This window comes from Colobus angolensis, unplaced genomic scaffold, assembly GCF_000951035.1.
Source record: "Colobus angolensis palliatus isolate OR3802 unplaced genomic scaffold, Cang.pa_1.0 Scaffold48, whole genome shotgun sequence".
In the NCBI taxonomy this organism is placed as follows: Eukaryota; Metazoa; Chordata; class Mammalia; order Primates; family Cercopithecidae; genus Colobus; species Colobus angolensis.
The window spans coordinates 5,997,697-6,020,299 of record NW_012118265.1 but is presented as its reverse complement, the minus strand read 5'-3'; the positions used below and the strand labels follow the sequence as shown (position 1 = coordinate 6,020,299).

Genomic DNA, 22,603 nt, shown 5'->3' with positions numbered 1-22,603 from the left:
GCCAGGATGGTCTCGATCTCCTGACCTCGTGATCCGCCCGTCTCAGCCTCCCAAAGTGCTGGGATTACAGGCTTGAGCCACCGTGCCCGGCCTGGATAAGCTTTTTAATGTGCTCTAGATTTAGTGTGCTGGTATTTCATTGAGGATTTTCCCATCAATGTTCATCGGGGATATTGGCCTGAAATTTTCTTTTCTGGTGTCTCTGCCAGCTTTTGACACCAGGATGATGCTGGCCTCGTGAAATGGGTGATGGAGGAGTCCCTCTTTTTCTATTGTTTGGAATAGTTTCAGAAGGAATGGTACCAGCTCCTCTTCATACCTCTGGTAGAATTTGGCTGTGAATCCATCTGGTCCTGGGCTTTTTTTGGCTGATAGGCTATTAATTACTGCCTCAATTTCAGCACTTGTTATTGGTCTATTCAGGGATTTGACTTCTTCCTAGTTTAGTCTTGGGAGGTTGTATGTGTCCAGGAATTTATCTATTTCTTCTAGATTTTCTAGTTTATTTGCATAGACATATTTATAGTATTCTCTGATGACAGTTTTTATTTCTGTGGGATCAGTGGTGACATCCCCTTTGTCATTTATATTGTGTCTATTTGATTCTTCTCTTTTCTTCTTCATTAGTCTGGTTAGTGGTCCATCTATTTTGTGAATCTTTTCAAAAAACCAGCTCCTGGATTCATTGATTTTTTGAAGGGTTTTTTGTGTCTCTATTCTTCAGCCCTGCTCTGATCTTAGTTATTTCTTGCCTTCTGCTAGCTTTTGAATTTGTTTGCCCTTGCTTCTCTCATTCTTTTAATTGGGATGTTAGGGTGTTGATTTTATATCTTTCCTGCTTTCTCATGTGGGCATTTAGTGCTACAAATTTCCCTGTAAACACCGCTTTAGCTGTGTCTGAGATTCTGGTACATTGCGTCTTTGTTCTCACTGGTTTCAAAGAACTGATTTATTTCTGCCTTAATTTCATTATTTACCCAGTAGTCATTCAGGAGCAGGTTGTTCAGTTTCCATGTGGTTGTATGGTTTTGAGTGGGTTTCTTAATCCTGAGTTCTAATTTGATTGCACTGTGGTCTGAGAGACTGTTTATGATTTCTGTTCTTTTGCACCTTTTGAGGAGTGTTTTACTTCCAATTATGTGGTCAACTTTAGAGTAAGTGCTTTGTGATGCTGAGAAGAATGTATACTCTGTTGATTTGGGGTAGAGAGTCCTGTGATGTCTACTAAGTCTGCTTGGTCTAGAGCTGAGTTCAATTCCTGAACATTCTTGTTAATTTTCTGCCTCAATGATCTGTCTAATATTGACAGTGGGGTGTTAGTCTCCCATTAGTATTGTGTGGGAGTCTGTCTCTTTGTAGGTCTGTAAGAACTTGCTTTATGAATTGGGTGCTTCTGTACTGGGTGCATATATATGTTTAGGATAGTTAGCGCTTCTTGTTGCATTGATCCCTTTACTAGTATGTACTGCTCTTCTTTCGTCTTTTTTTATCTTGGTTGGTTTAAAGTCTGTGTTATCAGAGACTAGGATTGCAACCCCTGCTTTTTTTTTTTTTTTTTTTTTTTTTTTTGCTTTCCATTTGCTTAGTAAATATTCCTCCATGCTTTTGTTTTGAGACTTTGTGTATCTGTATGTAAGGTGGGTCTCCTGAATACAGCACACTGATGGGTCTTGACTCTTCATCCAGTTTGCCAGTCTGTGTCTTTTAATTGAGGCATTTAGCCTGTTTACATTTAAGGTTAATATTGTCATGTGTGAATTTGACCCTGTCATTATGATGCTAGCTGGTTATTTTGCCCATTAGTTGATGCAGTTTCTTCATACGTCGATAGTGTTTACATTTTGGTATTTTTTTTAGTGGTTGGTACCAGTTTTACCTTTCCATATTCAGTGCTTCCTTCAGGAGCTCTTGTAAGGCAAGCCTGGTGGTGACAAAATCCCTCAGCATTTACTTGTCTGTAAAGGATTTTATTTCTCCTTCACTTATGAAGCTTAGTTTGGCTGGGTATGAAATTCTGGGTTGAAAATTCTTTTCTTTAAGAATGTTGAATATTGGCCCCCACTCTCTTCTGGCTTGTAGGATTTCTGAAGAGAAATCTGCTGTTAGTCTGATGGGCTTCCCTCTGTGGGTAACCTGACCTTTCTCTCTGGCTGCCCTTAACATTTTTTTCTTCATTTAAACCTTGGTGAATCTGACGATTATATGTCTTGGGGTTGCTCTTCTCGAGGAGTATATTTGTGTTGTTCTCTGTATTTCCTGAATGTGAATTTTCTGCACCCAGTTCGAACTTCTCAGTGGCTTTGTTTACACTGTTAACAGAAAACCACGTACTCAAGCCTCAGTAGTGGCAAACGCCCTCCCCGCACCAAGCTCTGTAGTCCCAAGTTGGCTTCAGACTGCTGTGCTGGCAGCCATAATTTGAAGCCAGTGGATCTTAGCTTGTTGGGCTCCATGGGAGTAGGATCCACTGAGCAAGACCACTTGACTCCCTGGCTTCAGCCACCTTTCCAGGGGAGTGAATGGTTCTGTCTTGTTGGCATTCCGGGCACCACTGGGGTATGAAAATAATCTCCTACAGCTAGCTCAGTGTCTGCCCAAACAGCCTGTCTTGCTAGGTTGGGGAAGTTCTCCTGGATCGTATCCTGAAGTGTGTTTTCCAACTTGGTTCCATTCTCTCCATCACTTTCAGGTACACCAATCAAACGTAGGTTTGGTCTTTTCACACAGTCCCATGTTTCTTGGAGGCTTTGTTCATTCTTTTGCATTCTTTTTTCTCTAATCTTGTCTTCCCACTTTATTTCATTAAGTTGATCTTCAGTCTCTGATATCCTTTCTTCCACTTGATTGATTCAGCTACTGATACTTGTGTATGCTTCACGAAGTTCTCATGCTATGTTTTTCACCTCCATCAGCTCATTTATGCTCTTCTCTAAAGTGGTTATTCTAGTTAGCAGTTCCTGTAATCTTTTATCAAGGTTCTTAACTTCCTTGCATTGGGTTAAAACATGCCCCTTTAGCTCAGGGGAGTTTGTTATTACACACCTTCTGAAGCCTACTTCTGTCAATTCATGAAACTCATTTTCTGTCCAGTTTTGTTCCCTTGCTGGCAAGGAGTTGTGATCCTTTGGAGGAGAAGAGGCAAACTGTTTTTTGGAATCTTCAGCCTTTTTGAGCTGGATTTTCCTCATCTTCGTGGATTTACCTACCTTTGGTCTTTGATGTTGGCGACCTTCGGATGGGTTTTTTGCGTGGGCGTCCTTTTTGTTGTTGTTGATGCTATTGCTTTCCATTTGTTAGTTTTCCTTCTAACAGTTAGTACCCTCTGCTGCAGGTCTACTGGAGTCTGCTGGAGGTCCACTCCAGACCCTGTTTGCCTGAGTAGCACTAGCAGAGGTTGCAGAACAGCAAAGATTGCTGCCTATTCCTTCCTCTGGAAGCTTCATCCCAGAGGGACACCCACCAGATGCCAGCTGGAGCTCTCCTATACGAAGTGTCTTTTGACCCCTGCTAGGAGGTGTCTCCCAGTCAGGAGGCACAGGGATCAGGGACCCACTTGAGGAGGCAGTCTGTCCCTTAGCAGGGTTCAAGCACTGTGCTAGGAGATCTGCTGCTCTCTTCAGAGCTGTCAGGCAGAAATGTTTAAGTCTGCTGAAGCTGTGCCCACAGCTGCCCCTTCCCCCAGGTGCTCTGTCCCAGAGAGATGGGAGTTTTATTTACAAGCCCATGACTAGGCCTGCTGCCTTTCTTTCAGAGATGCCCTGCCCAGAGAGAAAGACTCTAGAGAGGCAGTCTGGCTACAGTGGCTTTGCTGTGCTGAGGTGGTTTCTACCCCCTGTTCAAACTTCCTGGCGGCTTTTGTTTACACTGTGAGGGGAAACCACCTACTAAAGCCTCAATTATGGTGGATGTCCCTCCCCCTACCAAGCTTGATAGTCCCAGGTCGACTTCACACTGCTGTGCTAGCAGTGAGAATTTCAAGCCAGCAGGATGTTAAGCTTGTTTGGCTCCATGGGGGTGGGATCTGCTGAACAAGACCACTTGGCTCCCTGACTTCAGCTCTCTTTCCAGGGGAGTGAACAGTTCTGTCTCGCTGGCGTTCCAGGAGGCACTAGGGTATGAAAAACAAACAAACAAACAAACTCCTGCAGGTAGCTCAGTGTCTGCCCAAATGGCCACCCAGTTTTGTGTTTGAAAGCCAGGGTCCTGTTGTAGGCACCCGAGGGAATCTCCTAGTCTGCGGTTTGCGAAGACCGTAGTATCTGGGCTGGATAGCACCATCCCTCACAGCAGGGTCCCTCACGGCTTCCCTTGGCTAGGGAAGGGAATTCCCTGACCCCTTGCACTTCTCGGGTGGGGCAACACCCTACCGTGCTTCTGCTTAGCCTCTGTGGGCTTCACCAACTGTTTAACCAGTCTCAATGAGATGAACTGGGTACCTCAGTTGGAAATTTAGAAATCACCTGCCTTCTGCATTGATCTTGCTAGGAGCTGTAGAGCAGAGTTGCTCCTATTTGGCCACCTTGCTCAGATAATTCCAGAAGTTTTATTTTTTAAAATTTCAATAATTAAACATTATAGACCTTCCATTTGTCATCAAAGAACATATGATTTTAAAAAAAAGATCATTTTGCATTTTATTAGTGGTTTAGAAATGACAGCAGAATGTCAATTATTCTATAATTTATAATATTAGATTTATTAATCTGTGTGGAAACAGATTAAATCATTCATTTTCTACTACTTATTTTCTCATCTTATGAAATGAGATTATGTTTACATTATAAGATTGTTAAAACCTTGTAGATAATATATTTCAAACTGTTCACTATTTGTTGAAGATGGTCAGAGATCTCTCTCTCTTTTTTTTTTTTTTTTTAGAGACAGGGTCTTATTCTGCCACCCACGCTGGAGTGCAGTGGTGCAATCATAACTCACTGCAGCCTTAACCTCAACCTCCTGGGCTCAAGTGATTCTCCTGCCTTAGCTTCCTGAGTAGCATGAGTAGCATGTACCACCACTCCCAGCTATTTCTTCTTCTTTTTTTCCTTTGGTAGAGTTGGGGGTCTTGCTATGTTGCCCAGGTTGGTCTTGAACTGTTGGCCTCAAGTGATCCTCCTGCCTCAGCCTCCCATATTGCTGGGATTACAGGTGTGAGCCACCACATCCAGCTAGGTTAGAGATCTTAATGAATCAACCAAGGACGCTGAGTTGGCTAATGTTGTGTCTCCAATTAGTGCTACCACATCATGAATGCCAAAAGCAGAACAGGGTGGTTAAAATCCTGGCCTTGCTACTCACTAGCTGTGTAACCTGAGCAAATTTCTTAACCCTTCTGAACTTCTCAGTCTATCTCTAAATTTAGGGTAACATTACTACTTTAAAGGATGGTTTGTAAGGATTTAATATATAAAAAGTGCCAAGTACTGTAAAAGCCCCTAACGTATTGTATTTGTCTCAAACATTTTAAGTCCGGTTTCTGATTCTTGGCTTGGTACATTTCAATAAAAGCTCACAAAGCCTATGAAAATGGGAAACCTTCCTACAGATACCTGCATTCCCCAAGTTAGCCCAGTGTCATGCTCTGAAGATATTAAATGTAATGCTTAGGCCTTGCTGTCTCCCTCTCTCCTTCCTGTTCCTCCAAGGTTTGGGAGCTAAACTGACTGACCCTAGAGAAGTCAGATGCTGTCACCTACTTGACTAAAAGTCTTGTCACTGCTCAGATACTCTGAATACTCTTGATGGTATGGAAGTGCTCATAGTATTATCTTCTTTGACATGACCACTACCTGGGTTGGATCCAAGTTAATGCCATGTTTTCAAACACTCATCTGTAGTAGTGGCCATTCTCTTTGAGTGGCAACCCTTTTCCACATTAGTCACCTGGCTTCTTCTAGTCCTGTTAAAATCCCTATTTGTAAGGCCCACATTAAACTCCCAGTAAGCAGCTGATGATGACCATTCCATTCATTTCTGAATCTCCATGTCATTACCCTCATCAAAACAGGGCTGACTATAAAAAGGATAAAAAAGTCTCAGGTGGGGTTCTGAAGGCAAATTTCCTGTACTAAAGTTTTCTCTACAGTCATTAAAGTCCCAAATGCCTTAAAACTGAATAATTAAAATGATTTCTGTACTTATTACAAAGTCATCTCTGAATAAAGTGTATTTTTAGACAATGATCTCAGGATACCTTTAGCAGAAGGGTAATTCCACATTCAAATCTAGTCATATGAGGAAAAATTAACATAAAGCCTGAATGTGCTCACAACTTATAAAAATAATTTTTCTAAGCAGAGAATTTTCTAATAAAACCATCAGAAAATATGATGATTATCCTGATAGTTTCAGAAATCTGTGATTTAGAGATTTCATAAACAATACATTTGTTAGTAGTATTTCAAAGAGCATGAACATTGTTTACAGTTTTTCCCAGGACTGCACATACGACACCCTAGAATGGCCTTCAGAGTCAGACACAAGGACTAGGTCAGTTAATGTGGTGGCCAGTGTTCTCCTCTTCCATCTGAGAACCACACTTGCTGATCTCAAAGGTGCTCCCCGTCAACAGAGAGGGTACAGCCTGGTGGTAAGTATGCTTTAAATGTTTAAGTAGAACAAAGTATCTTCACATCAAGGATAGGCCTTAGAGCAACTAAGGTGGTAGCCACCCCAAAGACTTATCAGATCTTTGAAACTGTATGTGAGAGCCAAGTGCAAATGAGACTTTTGTCGTACATGCTGTCAGAGAATGGTGATAGCTATTTCTTTTTTAACCAAGTGGAAATCTTCATGCTATCCCAATACAGGCATGTGAAATTAGTAGATGTCACAAAAAATAAGTTATCTCATTTTTAACTGAGCCCTCAATAATGGGGGGAAAAACAGATCAGGTTAAAACAGACACATAATTACTTATATTCTCTCACTTCAACTGTATAGAAATGATCACTGCTATCACTGCCCATGTAATGTGGAGATCCTCCCACCTTGAAATGCAATCCCCCACTCTTTTGGAATAATTGTTGCATTAAGTTCTAAAAGAGAATAATAATTACATTGAGTTCAGGTTTTAGAATGCACTCGGAAAAAAATTAGCACCATGCTACAGTTAGCATACAAGAAAAACATGGGTCTTCACATTCCCATGACCCCATAATACTGCATATAAGCTAGTGACATAAATTACTAGCAGATATATTCTGATCATTGCAAATTTCAACATGCATTTAAATTTAAATGTAGAATTACTATATCACAATTAATGTGAAAGCACCTTTTTCAACCTAACACTAATTCTTACGATCTTTTACATTTTGATGAATAAATATGAAGAGATTATTAAAGTCATTTATTACACACACACTCCAGAAATCCAAACAGTTAAATAGAAACGTGTGTTTCAAAGCAAGAGTCATCCATATATACTGCTCAGCAAACATTAAATATCTGTGACCACCCGGTTTTCCAACTTTAGCTCTTTAAGCCCTCAGAGTTTCAGCCTCCCCTGATTAATTCTCCTTTAATGAGACTTCCAAGTCTATGATATTGATTTACTACTGTCAGAATTTTCTTAGCATTTGTAGCTATGAAATAATTTCAACTTAAATTACAGAAGAATAAGAAAGGTGCCTTTTCAAGAAAAAGAACTATACACATTCTTTTCAAGGAGGAAGGAAAGGGAGAACTATTCTCAAAATTAAAGACCATACATACCAATTTTAAATATCATTATTACCTCTAAAGGTGGCTGAAAATGTATATTGACTATATTGGTGAGTTAGATGACCACTGTAACACAGACCATTTTAACACCTGCCAGTCTTGGGATTTATTTTGAAGAAAAATTTAGAGGAAAACAAATGCTATAATGTAAATGTCCATGTCATCTGGCCAGAAATGAGTACCTACACAATGTATAAATTGTTCCAGCATTTGACTGATACTTAATTTTGCTAGAAAATGGTAAAGCAACTGGAATTCTTGTCTGTGTTCAATTGATCTGGTGCAATAATCACTTTAGTACTAAAACTGAACACTCTGAATTACAAACTTAATGAGTGAAGACTGAAAACATGCTTACCACGGGTTGTAATGGGGCACCAGGCATCATGGCATTGGCTAGTTGCATTTGCTGGGCCAACATGGCCATGTTCTTCTGCTGAATCAAGTTATTGCGTCCATTTATCTCCAACTGCGTTTTTAAATGTGGGGGTGGATGAAGATATTTGCAGTTCTCCCTGGAGCAACGGCCCTATAAAAACAAAAGCCGCAAATGTCAGCTTAAAAAAGAATAAAATCAGCGAATTATGACAAAAAATATAATGCAAACCACCCATTTGAATGTATCATGGGTTTTTCACACAATGCACTGTCCATATCATTTGATCATACATTTAGAACAAGTAATGAATTCACCAGAATGTATTATCAATATGAGAGGTTGAGACATTTGAAAAAGTTTAAAAGCTTAAAGAGTTTCCATTATTTTAATAACATTAGCAATAATATTTCCAGATTCAAGTTTAAAAATCTACCAACTGCTAGGGTAATACTAAAACATAGAATATCAAATAAAGAATATCAGTCTTCTTTCATAATATCTTCCTGGTTAAATTTAATGATTTAAGAATCAAAGTTATATAATTTATTTTCACTTGTACTGAAATCTTAGGAAAAGAACTTAGAGGACTCAAGGCACATTGTATCTTCAGTAAAACACCTTTACAAGTATCTAATAACAAACAAAATTAAAATTACTACTAGGCTTTACCAGCCCATGCATTAGGAATTTACAATTAAAAAGAAGAAAACTCCCATATGTTCCCACTCTATATAGAGATTAATAAGTATAATGAAATATTGGTGAAAAATGTGGCCTTTAACTTTTCAAAGATAAATCTAGTCTTCTCCGTTTCACAAAATCTATGAAACAATAAGAAATGGATATATTTACCCCCTAAAAATTTTTTTAAAATGGAGAAACTAAGTTGCTATAAGCCAGGAATGGTGGTGCACTACCTCTGTACTCTGTCCTCAGCACTTCATTCTAGTACCTTCCTTGAATATATACCACCCAGACCATCCTACCAATGAACATAGCCTGGACTGAAATAATGGAGAGAAATCACATGTGTTTAGTAGTAATCTTAGCACTTTGGGAGGCTAAGGCAAGAGATCCCTTGAGCCCACAAGTTTGAGACCAGCCTGGGCAAATAGTGAGTGCTCATCTCAAAAAAAAAAAAAAAAAAAGAGAGAGAAAAAAGAGAAAGAAAGAAAAGAAAGAAACGAAAGAAAAGAAAGAAAGGAAGAAATACCCCAAAAAACCAAACCTTACTATAGGTCGGGGCATGGTGGCTCACGCCTGTAATCCCAGCACTTTGGGAAGCCATGGCGGGTGGATCACAAGGTCAGGAGATCAAGACCATCCTGGCCAACATGGTGAAACCCTGTCTCTAGTAAAAATACAAAAATTAGCCAGGAGTGGTTGTATGCGCCTATAGTCCCCACTACTCAGGAGGCTGAGGCAGGAGAAGCGCTTGAACCCAGGAGGCAGAGGTTGCAGTGAGCCGAGATCGCGCCACTGCACTCCAGCCTGGGTGACACAGCGAGACTCCATCTCAAAAAAAAAAAAGTTACTATAAAATAATAAGTATAAATATAACTTCCTTTTGGATAGTTCTTTTTAATAAAAATATTCATTAAAGTCTATAATATGCAATATGGTGTGAGACACTCCGCCCACATTATTTCAATATATTTTCAAATCATATCAATAGTAGCAGATCTCATCAACTACCTTGACAACGTCTTTCAGCAATAAATCTAATTAAAACTGTTTACAAACAGTACAGTAAAAGAGTTTTCTTTTTTTTTTTATTATACTTTAAGTTCTAGGGTACATGTGCACAACGTGCAGGTTTGTTACATATGTATACTTGTGCCATGTTGGTGTGTTGCACCCATCAACTCGTCGGCACCCATCAACTCGTCATTTACATCAGTATGACTCCCAATGCCATCCCTCCCTCCTTCCTGCTCCCCATAATAGGCTCCGGTGTGTGATGTTCCCCTTCCCAAGTCCAAGTGATCTCATTGTTCAATTCCCACCTATGAGTGAGAACATGTGGCGCTTGGTTTTCTGTTCTTGTGATAGTTTGCTGAGAATGATGGTTTCCAGCTGCATCCATGTCCCTACAAAGGACACAAATTTATGGCTGCATAGTATTCCAATTGAAGCCATCATTCACATTCTAAAAAAAAACCAATTTAGTATAATTTAACTTTATACTATAAAACTGACTCTGATGCTTATACTTATGATAAAATCTGTTATAATTCTAATTTAAATGATCAGTTTTGGCTCCTTTTGTATGAGGTTTTTAGGAATGTCTCTACACACAAGCTTCATGTAATACTTGAAATCAGTAGGCAGTGGAGGACAGTGGATAGCACGGACCTTACAGGTCTCATGAGCTGGGACAGAGGCCTACCTCCCTTACTCATCAAGTGCATGAACTGTATAAGAAGCTAACTGCTGTAAGCCTCAGGCTCTCTATCTAGTACAGAATTACTAGAAAACGTGTATCACTGCCACCACAATTTAAATTGTGTATCAAACAAAAGAAAAACAAAACATTGGTATGAAGATGATTTTTTAAACATCTATTAGTTATGGCTATTGGTATGCTCACAAAGTAACATATATATTAAACTTATTCCATATAAAATCACCATGCTTGATGTATGTTGGGATCATGAGCGCATTATCAGCTTAAAAGCATCTTGATACAAAACAACCAAAAACAACCTTAGATTCCCAAGATAAACCACAGAGTAGGACTGGCAAAAATAAATAACTCCTGGATGCCATATGGTCTAATTTCAGGGATATTTAGTTGAAGTCTCCTAGAAAAAGCCTGCTTTTTCAGTACAAAGAATAATTTGGCTGTAAGAGAAATTCTTGTTCTCAATATCTCTGCATCATATTTCTTACTAAAACTGGATTTCTTTAAATGCAGATAAGTGGGGTTATGGTCATCAGGAGAATTCACTTCCCATCAATTCACTCACGTCAGTTTCTATAGTTCCGTAAATAGTACACAGATAGCCCTGAGCCATGAACCTGACCTTCCAACACCAACTCTGGTCTTCCTAAGCACTTCATTCCAGCACCTTCCTTGAATACACACCACCCAGACCATCCTGCCAATGAACATAGCCTGGACTGAAATAATGGAGAGACATGTGTTTGGTATACATTCTGCATCAGTGCATCTCAAAAATTTTACAAGGAGCTCAGACTTTTGATTTTCATTCTGAATATATGACATCTACTCAGGAAAAATGCTGTTCTCCTACATTTCTTATCTATGGTAACTTTCTCTGCCCACCTTGATTTGATTGTTTTGAGCCTCTCACTTTCAAAAAGCTGTGTTCCTAAGAATCAACTGATATTTGGTGAAAAAGTATATAGACTACCAAGACTCTCCCACAGAGGGCTGTGACCATAGGTTTGAGGGCCCAGAAATTAACATTTTAACAAGCATTTCAGGTGATTCTGATATAGCAGAAAACACTACAAAATACAATTGTGCAAAGCCAGATAAATTTTCATTTGACATGTGTGGAAAAAATAACAGAATAATGTCTGCAAATGATACTAGATAAACTCGGCTTCTTAGGAAGTTTAAAACATGTTTAATGCTGACTCTTCTGCTGAATGATGATAGTTTGACAGATAAAAAGGTCAAAAATAAGTTAGAATAAACATTCTCCATTATAATTACCTAAAAGCACCAGGAACATACCTTCCTTTGAGAGTTAAGGTAAATACTACGTTGGTATGTTGCCAGCTTCATCCATCTCAGCCCTCAGTAGCATCACACCTCAATAAACATTCACAGAATAAATGAATGTTCATTTCTTACTAAATGCCTCAAGATGAACTGTATTCTAACTCTATTCTAGAGACAATGGAGATAATAGAAAAAAACTAAGTATGATACCAAATCTCGGTTCTGAGTTGTACTGACCTAATGATGCTTTTATTAAGAGGTCAGTCGTTCAAATAATACATGCTAAAGCTAGCCACAATAAAAGAAGAAAAGGAAACAGAAGGAGGTTTGTAAGTTTCACCAGGGACAAAAAGAGATTTGTATAGACATTCAGTATTTCTGGCATCCTAAAATCTATACAATGACAATATATTTTAAAAGTCTAAAAACAGAAATTCATCAGTATCTAAAATTCACATATACAGACTTTTATATTGGAGCTACTACTCTAAATCATTTAGAGATTTCACTTCAAGATACATTAAATTGGGCTGCTAGGTTAATGCGAAATATAAATATAAAAGATCTTTGTCTTCAGTTTTGATAGGTACAGGTAGCTCCAACTATTGAGATAACTGTGTAATTTTATCAAATATAGCTTTGTTCAAATTGTAGCTATGTTACTTATTTGCTGTGTGACCTTGTGGAAGTTAGTGAAATTCTCTGAGTGGTCACATCTTTTCTATATAATAGTAACAATAACATCTCATTGGTGATGTATGAAGATTAATAAGTAACAGGCCATCCTCACAAATGGCGCCTGGCATAATAGGCGGTCAATAAATATTAGTTACTTTCCTCTCTTTTCTTAAGTTCTCAAGCTAATAACAAGCAGCAGTTGCTCAATTTAGCAGTGTATCTATTAAAAGCTCTAAAAATAATACAGGTAGCAAAACCCAGTGACAATGCATATCAATCACCAATAATGTAATAAAAGCTTGGCTCTTAATCATCATCGTGTATTTGCCACATCCACCAAGAAAAAGTGTCATTCTAACACATTTTTTACAATGTTATATTTCTGTGCCTTGCTTTTGTTGATTACACTGAACTCTTACTTTTGGAGAGCTGTCCAGCTGACTAGCAGAACACTCTATAGAGCCTACATAGTATTAGGTTGGGGAAAAGTAATTGTGGTTTTTGCCATTAATGGCAAAACTTTTGCCCCAGCCTAATAGATCCCTTAGGCTCCATTCAAGGGGGCTTTTAAAATAGAATTAACCCAACAAAGACTCCAAAGACATCATAGCAATACACGCAGTATATATTTTAACGGAAAGAAGGAAAGTAATTAAAATATTGGTCTACACCAAGTTCACTTTTTGTAATATTTTTTTCTCCACTTTTCAATTTAAAGTAATCTGTCCAAAAAAGGCAAAATTTGCCTCTTGTAGTCTTAAAAACCTGTACGAGACCAATAACCGTCATTGAATAAATAAATTCATCAAGTAATTTCCGAAGTTGTAAGTTGTTCAATTGTGAATTTAAGAATTGTCTCATTAGTCTTTCAAACTGCTATAAATATTTTTGTGGCTATAATAAAGGAAAATCTACATTTAGATTAAGTGTTTAATCCTCCAAATAAATGTATGGTTCATTTATAAGCATTACAGTTTAATCAAGCATACTTTTACGTTACATATGTACAAATAGAGTATATAAACTGCATATGTGATATATATAGTAAGATATAAATTATAAAATATAATGGAAGCTAGGTAGTCAGTCAAAGTAAGAATAAAACTGAATGAAACTAGAGGTGGTAAGTTAGAAATATGAGAAGCTATTTCTTAGCTATGTGTAATGCATTTACGAACTAGCTAATTGAAAACAAAACAAATAGAAGTTGGTTGGACTTAATAAAGCAAAAAATATCGAAATCCTAAATGAAAACTAATTTTCCATTTTTAATTATACTTCTTCTACTTAAAAGGAATATTATGATTTGTGGAGTCAGAGTCTAAAGACACATGTTATTAAGCAGCCAAATGGTAACTATGTGGCAGGATTACAATTATCAAGTTCTATTTAAGTAGACTCTGGAAATAAAGGAGCAATGGGAAAAGTACAGGGCTACTAGCTTATATTCATAAGTCTTTCCCAATTTTCATTATGGTTTTCTGGTAAGACTGTTCAAGCTATAATCATTTATTTCAACTGTTAAAACCAAGATTTATTTTTGGGATAGCTGATATATGCAAATGTTTTTGAAGTACTTTCTGGGTATTCACTGCTCAGATATTGCCCAGAAACTCTGGCTAACAAGTTTGATAGTTAGTTATTGAAAATTCTTACCATTTTTTTTCCAGCTATCTCAGAAAATTTTTGCCAAAAATAATAACATTGGCAGTCAAGCCATATTATTTCACACTTGCAAAAAATGTTTTTTATGGCTCTGCCATGGTTATCAATTCTAATGCTTGGGTGAATAAACACACACACACACACACACACACGTATATAAAATATTTAAAAATTATAAGTATCTAATGTTAGAAAATTTATGGCAGCCTATAAGGTGAATGATTTTAAGAGAAAATTTTATTTCACATACATACAAATGTGCATGCACACATATATACTTCAGGGTTTTGCTTTCACTTTGGTAGATATGAGTTTGATTCTAAGAATCACAGTTTACTGGCTTTTGCAAGTACTGAAAATAACTGCATCTAACACAAAGTATATTGTTGCTCTTAAATGTATATTTCCTGATAACTCACTTGTTTCCATAAAAGACTTGGGTTAGCTTACAGGAGCACATACATCCTAAAAAGATGTTCACAATTTCTCAACCTCAGCACTACTGATATTTTGGGCTAGATATATTTTTGTTGTGGGAGCTGTCCTGTACATCCTACTATGTTTAGCAGCATCCTTAACTCACAACCACTAAATCTATGTTAAATTACCCCACCCCTCAGTTCTGATAAACCAAAACGTCTCCAGATATTGATAAATGTCTTGGTGGGGAGGAGGGAGGACAGCATCATCCATTGTTGAGAGCCAGCTGCCACTTTATACCTAATGGACTTTAGTGAGCGGCTGTATTCATTTGCCTGGGATATGGTAACAAAATACCAGTTATACTAGTATCTGGTATACCAGATTTTATCATAACCAATTATACCAATATTTATCATAATAAAATACCAAATATAACAGTGTATAATTATGCATAAATACACACTTATACACTCACTCCAATTATGCACCTATTTCTAACAGCAGTATACGTACTACAAACAGATTTTGCTTGTGTTACAAATTCAAAAACGTAGGATATATGACATAATTTATATTTCATGTTTTATTTGAATAAACTCTTAAGAACTTTTAGAGCACTATAAAATAAAACCTAAAATTTTTAGAGTAGTTATAACAGATACATTACATTCATTTTTTTCTGAGAAAAGTCTTTAGGGAGACTTCACTGTTTTGATGCTGTTATTTGTTTTACAAGTAGTATATTAAACCGTAGAGTAAATACACATATTATATATTCTTTTAATAAGTAAACACTATAGGCCGGGCCCAGTGGCTCACGCCTGTAATCCCAGCACTTTGGGAGGCCGAGGTGGGCGGATCACGAGGTCAAGAGATCGAGACCATCCTGGCTAACACAGTGAAACCCCGTCTCTGCTAAAAAATATCAAAAAATTAGCTGGGCGTGGTGGTGGGCACCTGCAGTCCCAGCTACTCAGGAGGCTGAGGCAGGAGAATGGCGTGAACCCGGGAGGCAGAGCTTGCAGTGAGTAGAGACTGCACCACAGCACTCCAGCCTGGGCGACAGAGCGAGACTCCGTCTCAAAAAAAAAAAAGTAAATACTATATATCTACTATGTTTAACTCATATGTTGAACTATGGAGGAAATATATTTTCATATTAACACTATTGTTTTTTGTTTTATTTTAAGTTCCGGGGTACGTGTGCAGGATGTGAAGGTTTGTTACATAGCTAAACATGCGCCACAGTGAGTGGTTTGCTGCACCTATTAATCCATCACCTAATTATTAACCTCAGCATGCACTATTTTTCCTACTGCTGTCCTAATCCCCCTCAATCTCTCGCCTCGCCTTCCCTAACAAGCTCCAGTGTATGTTGTTCCCCTTGTGTCCATGTGTTCTCATTGTTCAGCTCCCACTTATAAATGGGAACATGCGGTGTTTTTCCGTTCCTACATTAGTTTGCCGAGGAAAATGCCTTCCAACTTCATCCATGTCCCTGCAAAGGATGTAACTGTGTTCCTTTTTTATGGCTGCATAGTATTCAATGGTGTATGTATATCACATTTTCTCTATCCAGTCTATCATTGATAGGCATTTGGGTTGATTCCATGTCTTTGCTATTGGAGTAACTCTAATTTTTCTATTAATTTTTAAATTCTCAAATATTCATGACTCTTTAACCTATATAAGTCAATAGGAGTTTTTATTACATAATTATCTGTGTTTAATATCATAGCACCCTTATACTTATTTCATAGTTTCACCATTTTTAAAGGCAAGAAACTATTCTTTAAACCAAACACAACTTCTACTGTTTTGATTTCCTCGTTGGTCTTTCAGTTTAACACCAGCAACAAATGCCTAGCATCCCCACAGAAGGTGAAAAAATGAAGTAATTCTCTTATTTTACTAGGCAAGCAATCTCTAGTCTTCTGAATTAAAGTCGATATAGCAATCCTAATCAATATTTAAAGCTTAACTTTCTAGATGTAAATTGCTATTTATTCATCCAGTCAGCATAATAGCAAATGTATGGAGCTCAATTCAACCCCAAGAGCGGGGAGATTTTTTTCGTACCGGTTAAACAAACTAAAAAAAAATATGAACATATTTCCATTGAAATAGTCCCAATTTCTTTCAATTACTTTACCACAGATATAAAACATGTTTTCAAATGAAACACAATATAAAGCAAATTTAGATTTTTTCCCTTTCCTGGTCCTGTAAAAAGTTCACACACACACACACACACAGTGGCTTAACAATTGTTGAGATTGCCAATAAAAGAAAGAAAAATACACACATACACATACACACACAACCTACTGAGTTCAAATTTGTAACTTTACCATGACCTGAAAGAATATAAAATAATGTAATAAATTCTTTTTAATAGGCATTAAACATTTCTCATCAAGGCATAATCTAATCTCAAATGAGATTTTAGGTTAGACTTTCTAGCTACTTAAACAGCCCTCTTGAGTATTCAATAGCTGTTCTAGGCACTATTTTGTAGAACATTCCTAAGTTGAATGATGAAGATTCTTGGATATTGAAACCAATAGCGACATTTACAATATCCCAAAATATCCTCACTATTGACGCAATACCAACACACCCCCACTCAAATACCGGGATACTATGACTTTTTTTTCCCCCCCAGAGAACCTAAGAGCTTTAATTGCACAATTCCCATTAATCATCTTGAAAATGGCATAACTGAAACGCTACTCCTTTAGGGACTGTTATGTAATGCATGAGAGTCAAAGTAGCTACCACTGAGAGGGTTGAGAAAGTGAAAAAGGCAACAAATCACACACATATTCTTGTGACAAAAAATATCACTTTTTTTCTTCAGCAGCTTTTGCCTGTGAGAAATCAGATACACATACAACTGTTGCTGTTGCAGTTATATCAGCACACAATTTTAGCTGATAGTCATCTGAAGAAATCTTAATCTCCTCAGAGTGTGCCTATAAGGCTCTTCTATTTAGAGTGGCTTGTGATGGGATGCTGTAAGAAGTAAGTCTCACTTTTTTCTCATACCTATGGCCTCCTCTATCCCAGAAAATCTTAGAAAACTGCTGAGGTTAATGCCATGCAGGGCTTAACTGCACCTATTGTCTGCCACTATTCCATAGTCTTCATAGGCTCCAAAGACAGATCTGACCACCGTCCCTGAGCCAAACCTGAGTCTCTATGACCTTGTGAAAGCCCAGTGACATTTGGTAGGTGCCAGCATCATTAAACAGTCCAACATTTGCTGGCTGCTTTTTTATAGCATCATGAAACTGGAAATGCCAGATCACTATGTTTCTATTATTTTTAAATTGCTTCATTACTTTTTTCAGTACAGCAACAACCAGATTTCTAAACTGTTTGTAGCTGAAACACTTCTGAAGTTTTATGACATCCAAATCAGACACTTTTCAATCTTGGCTAATAATTAAAAGCCCTAACATTTACATAATAAATTTTAGCACTCTATGTGTAAAGCATGCCTTTCAGTGGAGAAACACAAAATGTGTTATAAATATTATCCAGTTTATCATTGTACCATTACTAGGTGGATTTACACTATGACTGTCTCTATTAAATTTCCAGAGCTTTCCTGAGGATAAAATGGAAGTAAACATCTCAAGTCAAATGCATCCAATTTTTCTTCTAACAATCTCTTGAAAGACTTGTTTAAGCAGTTCTTTATAGACTGCTTAAACAATCTAGTTTAAGACTAGTTCCTAGTACATTTACAAAGCAAAACTTCTCCATCTTTAAATCTCTCTTTCTCTCCATGAAGTACTGACTAAAAACCAAAAGGTATATTTTTATTATAACACAGGAATAATAAAACTTACATAGTGCTTCCTATATTCCAGGTACTGTTTTCAAAACTTTACCAATGTTAATTCCCTTAATCCTCTCTCAATATTACTGGGAAGAGTTGTTTGTAACATTTCAATTTTTCTAAACACTGAAGTACAGACAAAACAAGTGACTGAAACCAGGCAGTTTAACTACAAAGTAGGTGCTCCTAATCATTACCGTAGGGATATGTATTTGTACCAAATGTATCCCACTTGATCATCTGTGTGTTTTGTTTTTATTTAATCATTGACTGCTAACACTAGAAACAGATGACTCTAGGTCAGAACCTAATAGAAGTCTTCAACCCTTGTGAGTTCTGCAAAGGAAAAGATATTTCATAATGTAAGCAACTGAATTTGGAGAAGACTAATCCACATAGCATTTCCAAAGTGTAATGGGAAAAATTTAGATGCTTTTGTAAATTTCAATTTACTTGTCATTTTTTTTTTTTCCTCAGAGGAACCTGTCTTAGAGGATCAACAATATTTTTAAGCAATGGAACACCAAAGAAGTTAAAATATTGCTTCACATTATCCACTTCAATAAGAAACCTAGTGAAGCAAGAGGTTCTTGGATTATCTATATATTTCACTGACATGCCTCTTCAATTTGGATATAACACAAATAATGAAAAATGTATTATATATAGTTATATATTATATTTACATACAAAACAATTTAAAAACTATTATATAATGAAAAAGTTATATATCTTTGTGTGTGTATATATACATACATATATATGTACACATACATACACACACATAAAATTAAAGATATAAAGTTATAGTAATATAGGAAGGTATGTTTTAAGGGGCAAGTCTTTATTGAGAAATATAAAAGTAACTAAAGGAAATCAGAGAGGAAAAACATTTTGGTGAAGTCAGCTTGAGAATAATAACATCATTACTTAGTATTTATATGAGGCATTTGCTGTATTTGTACCTGCTAGAGCCCACATATCCCTACAAGTAAAGGGAAGTAAACCCTGTTTTTACATCTCTATAGTGATAACACTTATTTAGTCATGATAAATTTCAAAGTATAATATTATGTAATATGTTTCCAACAACTTATGTCAATATTTCCACCGTAACTCTTCCACTGAAGTCTACTCAGCCTTCTAGATGGCACAGCATATATTAAGCATATAATTAGTGCTTAAATAATTTTCTAAACTGTAACAGATGTCTAAAATTTTGGCTGCCATTTACATACAGAAATTATGACATATTACACTGCTCTGCATTGTCTTTGCCAAATGCAAAGACCCTTTCTTTTTCCTAACTTTTCATTGGCACTCCTTTGTAAGCCTGTGGGATTCCCTAACTGAAAAACAAACACTGTCACTTTCTCACCTCACAAATTCTGCCTCAAGTCCAGCCATTAAATGCTACTGCTTCACATAAACAATGACAGAGCACGAAGAAAAGGTGAGGCAATAAAGGTCCTCACTACTGCTGACCACAGTCTCCTTCAGACAGATCAACTTTGTACTTGAACAAAATGTGCTCAATGACACTGGCTCTGTCCCCATGGGGAAAACACTCCCCTCCCTGCCCCACCCCCCTGCCCATGACAATTTGCTAAAATTGTGCACTGCCATCAGCTCTCTCAGACTTGAGGCAGTAGCAAGGGGAAAGACAATTGGCTCATGAGCCCAGAACATGTTTCTATTGCATGCTGACTGCAGCAGCATAAGCAGTAAGGGTAAAGAAAATCTCTTGAGGCAAGAAAAGCAGTATCACAACACCAGGTTATCTGAGCCTGTCTCCTCCTCTGCACTCCACTCCCATACCTAGAGAATTCCACTGGTTTTCTAGGGCAGTTCCCCAAACATCTAAAGTAACACTCAACAAACTACCTAAAAATTACCACTGAGAATAAAATAGAAAAGTCTCAGAATTTTTAGAAACATTTCACATACAGTGTGTGTCTAGTATCCTTGAATAGTTTTTCAGAAAAAGATCCATAGTAACAATAAACATACAAATAAATAAAAATAGATAACTATAAACTATGGAACTTGTACCAGGTATCTACAGATTAGTCTATATGGCAAAGGGTATTGAAGCCATCACATTAAGCATAACTACTTGAAAGAGCTTAGTCATCACAAGGTGCTCTGTTCTAAATGGCAATCAGAAGCTGTATATTCTTAAGTGCTTAGTTAAGATGAAAAGTATGGAGATGTTGGGCCTCACAGGAGCGTTAGCCATGGCAACACAGCTTTTTTTTTTTTTTAAACAATCCAGAATGTGAACGCGAGAGGGAAAAGCACAGACGGTTGTCACATGGTGTTTTTTTTTTTTTCTTGCTATCATATCAACAACATTTAGGCTGAAAGCCCAGATCTGCTAAACACTCTGCTTGGGTGCATTAAAGTCAGTAAAGGAATATATCTGTGATTTCTACACTCTCTACCTGTGCTGAAAGCAGGTGATTTTTGTTAGAAATAGTTGTTGTATCTTCCTTTGTATTTTGTATATGTTCCTCTCCTAATACTGGGCACTGTTTGCACATCTTCCTTTCCTGGTGACAGTCTCCAGAGGAGGCTCATGCCTACAGCCTATATCAGGCCAAGAAAACCCCGTAAGTGTTTACCAAGTGAATGAGTCCTGACAGTATTTCAGAATATAGGATATTCTGTCCAATAAAACAGTTCTCAAACATTCCTTTTGCATCTTCTTCAGGGTCCATAAACTGACATACAATAGCCCCATTTTTTTCTTCATTCAAATATATTTTAGTCTTCTACCATTTACTCCTTTTCTCAGTTAACTGCTTACTACTGTTATCCAAGTATGAATTTGTGGCTCTGCTCCCACCTAAGTAAGAAATATGGTCACCTGTTGGATGTAACTGTATCCTAAGCTTGTAAGCTTCTCATATACACAAGCCTTAGAGGTAAGCACAGAGACAGTCCCAGGAGTTGACACAGAAAGAGCAATAAAGTTCCAGCTCAATGGTTAAAAATCACATGAACTGAAATCAGAAAGTTGCTTGTTCAAGTCCCAATTTTGATATTTATGAGTAGTGAGACTTTGGGTTAATTATTCAACCTCACTGAATTGTAACTTCCTCTTCCACGAAAATGAAGATAAGAATACCAGGCTGGGGATGACGTGAATATTAAATGGGGGAATATATACAGGGGCCTCAATTATGGTCTGGTACTCAGAAAACGAAAATGACCAGGCTGCTCTCCCTCTCCTAGCACATTCTTTACCTTGCAACCCCTGGTTCCCGTCATCCAGGTCAATTTCTCCAGAGATGCTTGAAAGCATCCTTTTCTCCTGTTCCTTCAACATTCCTTTTGTCAGAGTTTGCCAGCTCACCATCAAATTAAAACCTCCTTTAATGAACTAACCAAGAAAGCCTCTAGTAAATCTCCTTTAATGAATTAACCCAAATGAAGCTTCTAGTGAATCTCTTTTAATTAACCCAAACGAAGCCTCTTTCACTGGACTATAGTATAGTTTGGTGCAATGAAAGAACACATATCCAGGAACCAATGAGACCTGTGTTCATTGTAGCTCTCTCACCCGCTAGCTACATGCCCTTATGCAGGTACTAAAAACTCCATGTGCAAGCCGTACCTTCACTTGGGAAATTGTGTCCAAGAAACAGTAGCTCCTAGAGTAGCTGTGACAAAGCTTTCCTCAAACCAAAGTAAGAATCAACTCATGCTCATTTCACTTACCATTAAGAAACTCGGCATCTGTTTTTAAAAGGAGTTGATATTAAAAGGTTTAATAGGTTTAATCACTTTAATAGGTTACATTTGATTATGAGAAGTGACCCTTTTCAAATGTCACTTACTAAGGAAATTTTCTTTCATTTTCCCTCCCTTCGTCCTTTCCTTCTTTTCTTGCGAAGTAGAATAAACTCACAGTAGTGAATTCAGCACCTGCCAAGCTATATTATAGGTAATTTCTACAAGTCTGTCTACCGTTCTTGATTAGGAATTATATATTTTGGCAACCTAAGCATTTTAAATAAATGTTTGTAGAATGAATAAGAGACAGACGGGCATTTCTGGGTGTCCCATCTATCACATCACTTGACAATACTGTAAAGCCTTAGTAACTGGTCCTTGACCATGACTGTTATATTATAAAAAAAAATTCCTACATCCAGCCTCCACTCCCAGAAATTCTCATTTAGATAGT

The 22,603-nt window shown here is 37.3% G+C and overlaps 1 protein-coding gene across 4 annotated transcripts in view; it reads right to left on the bottom strand.

Annotated features, from left to right (window-relative positions):
* Nucleotides 1-22,603, bottom strand: part of MBNL1 (muscleblind-like splicing regulator 1) — a 222,235-nt gene that overhangs the window by 43,387 nt on the left and 156,245 nt on the right. For all 4 annotated transcript variants that reach the window (XM_011958971.1, XM_011958972.1, XM_011958973.1 and 1 more), the window contains one exon: nucleotides 8,084-8,254. In XM_011958971.1, coding sequence (XP_011814361.1) covers nucleotides 8,084-8,254 — 171 coding nt within the window. The remainder of the gene's footprint in view (nucleotides 1-8,083; nucleotides 8,255-22,603) is intronic.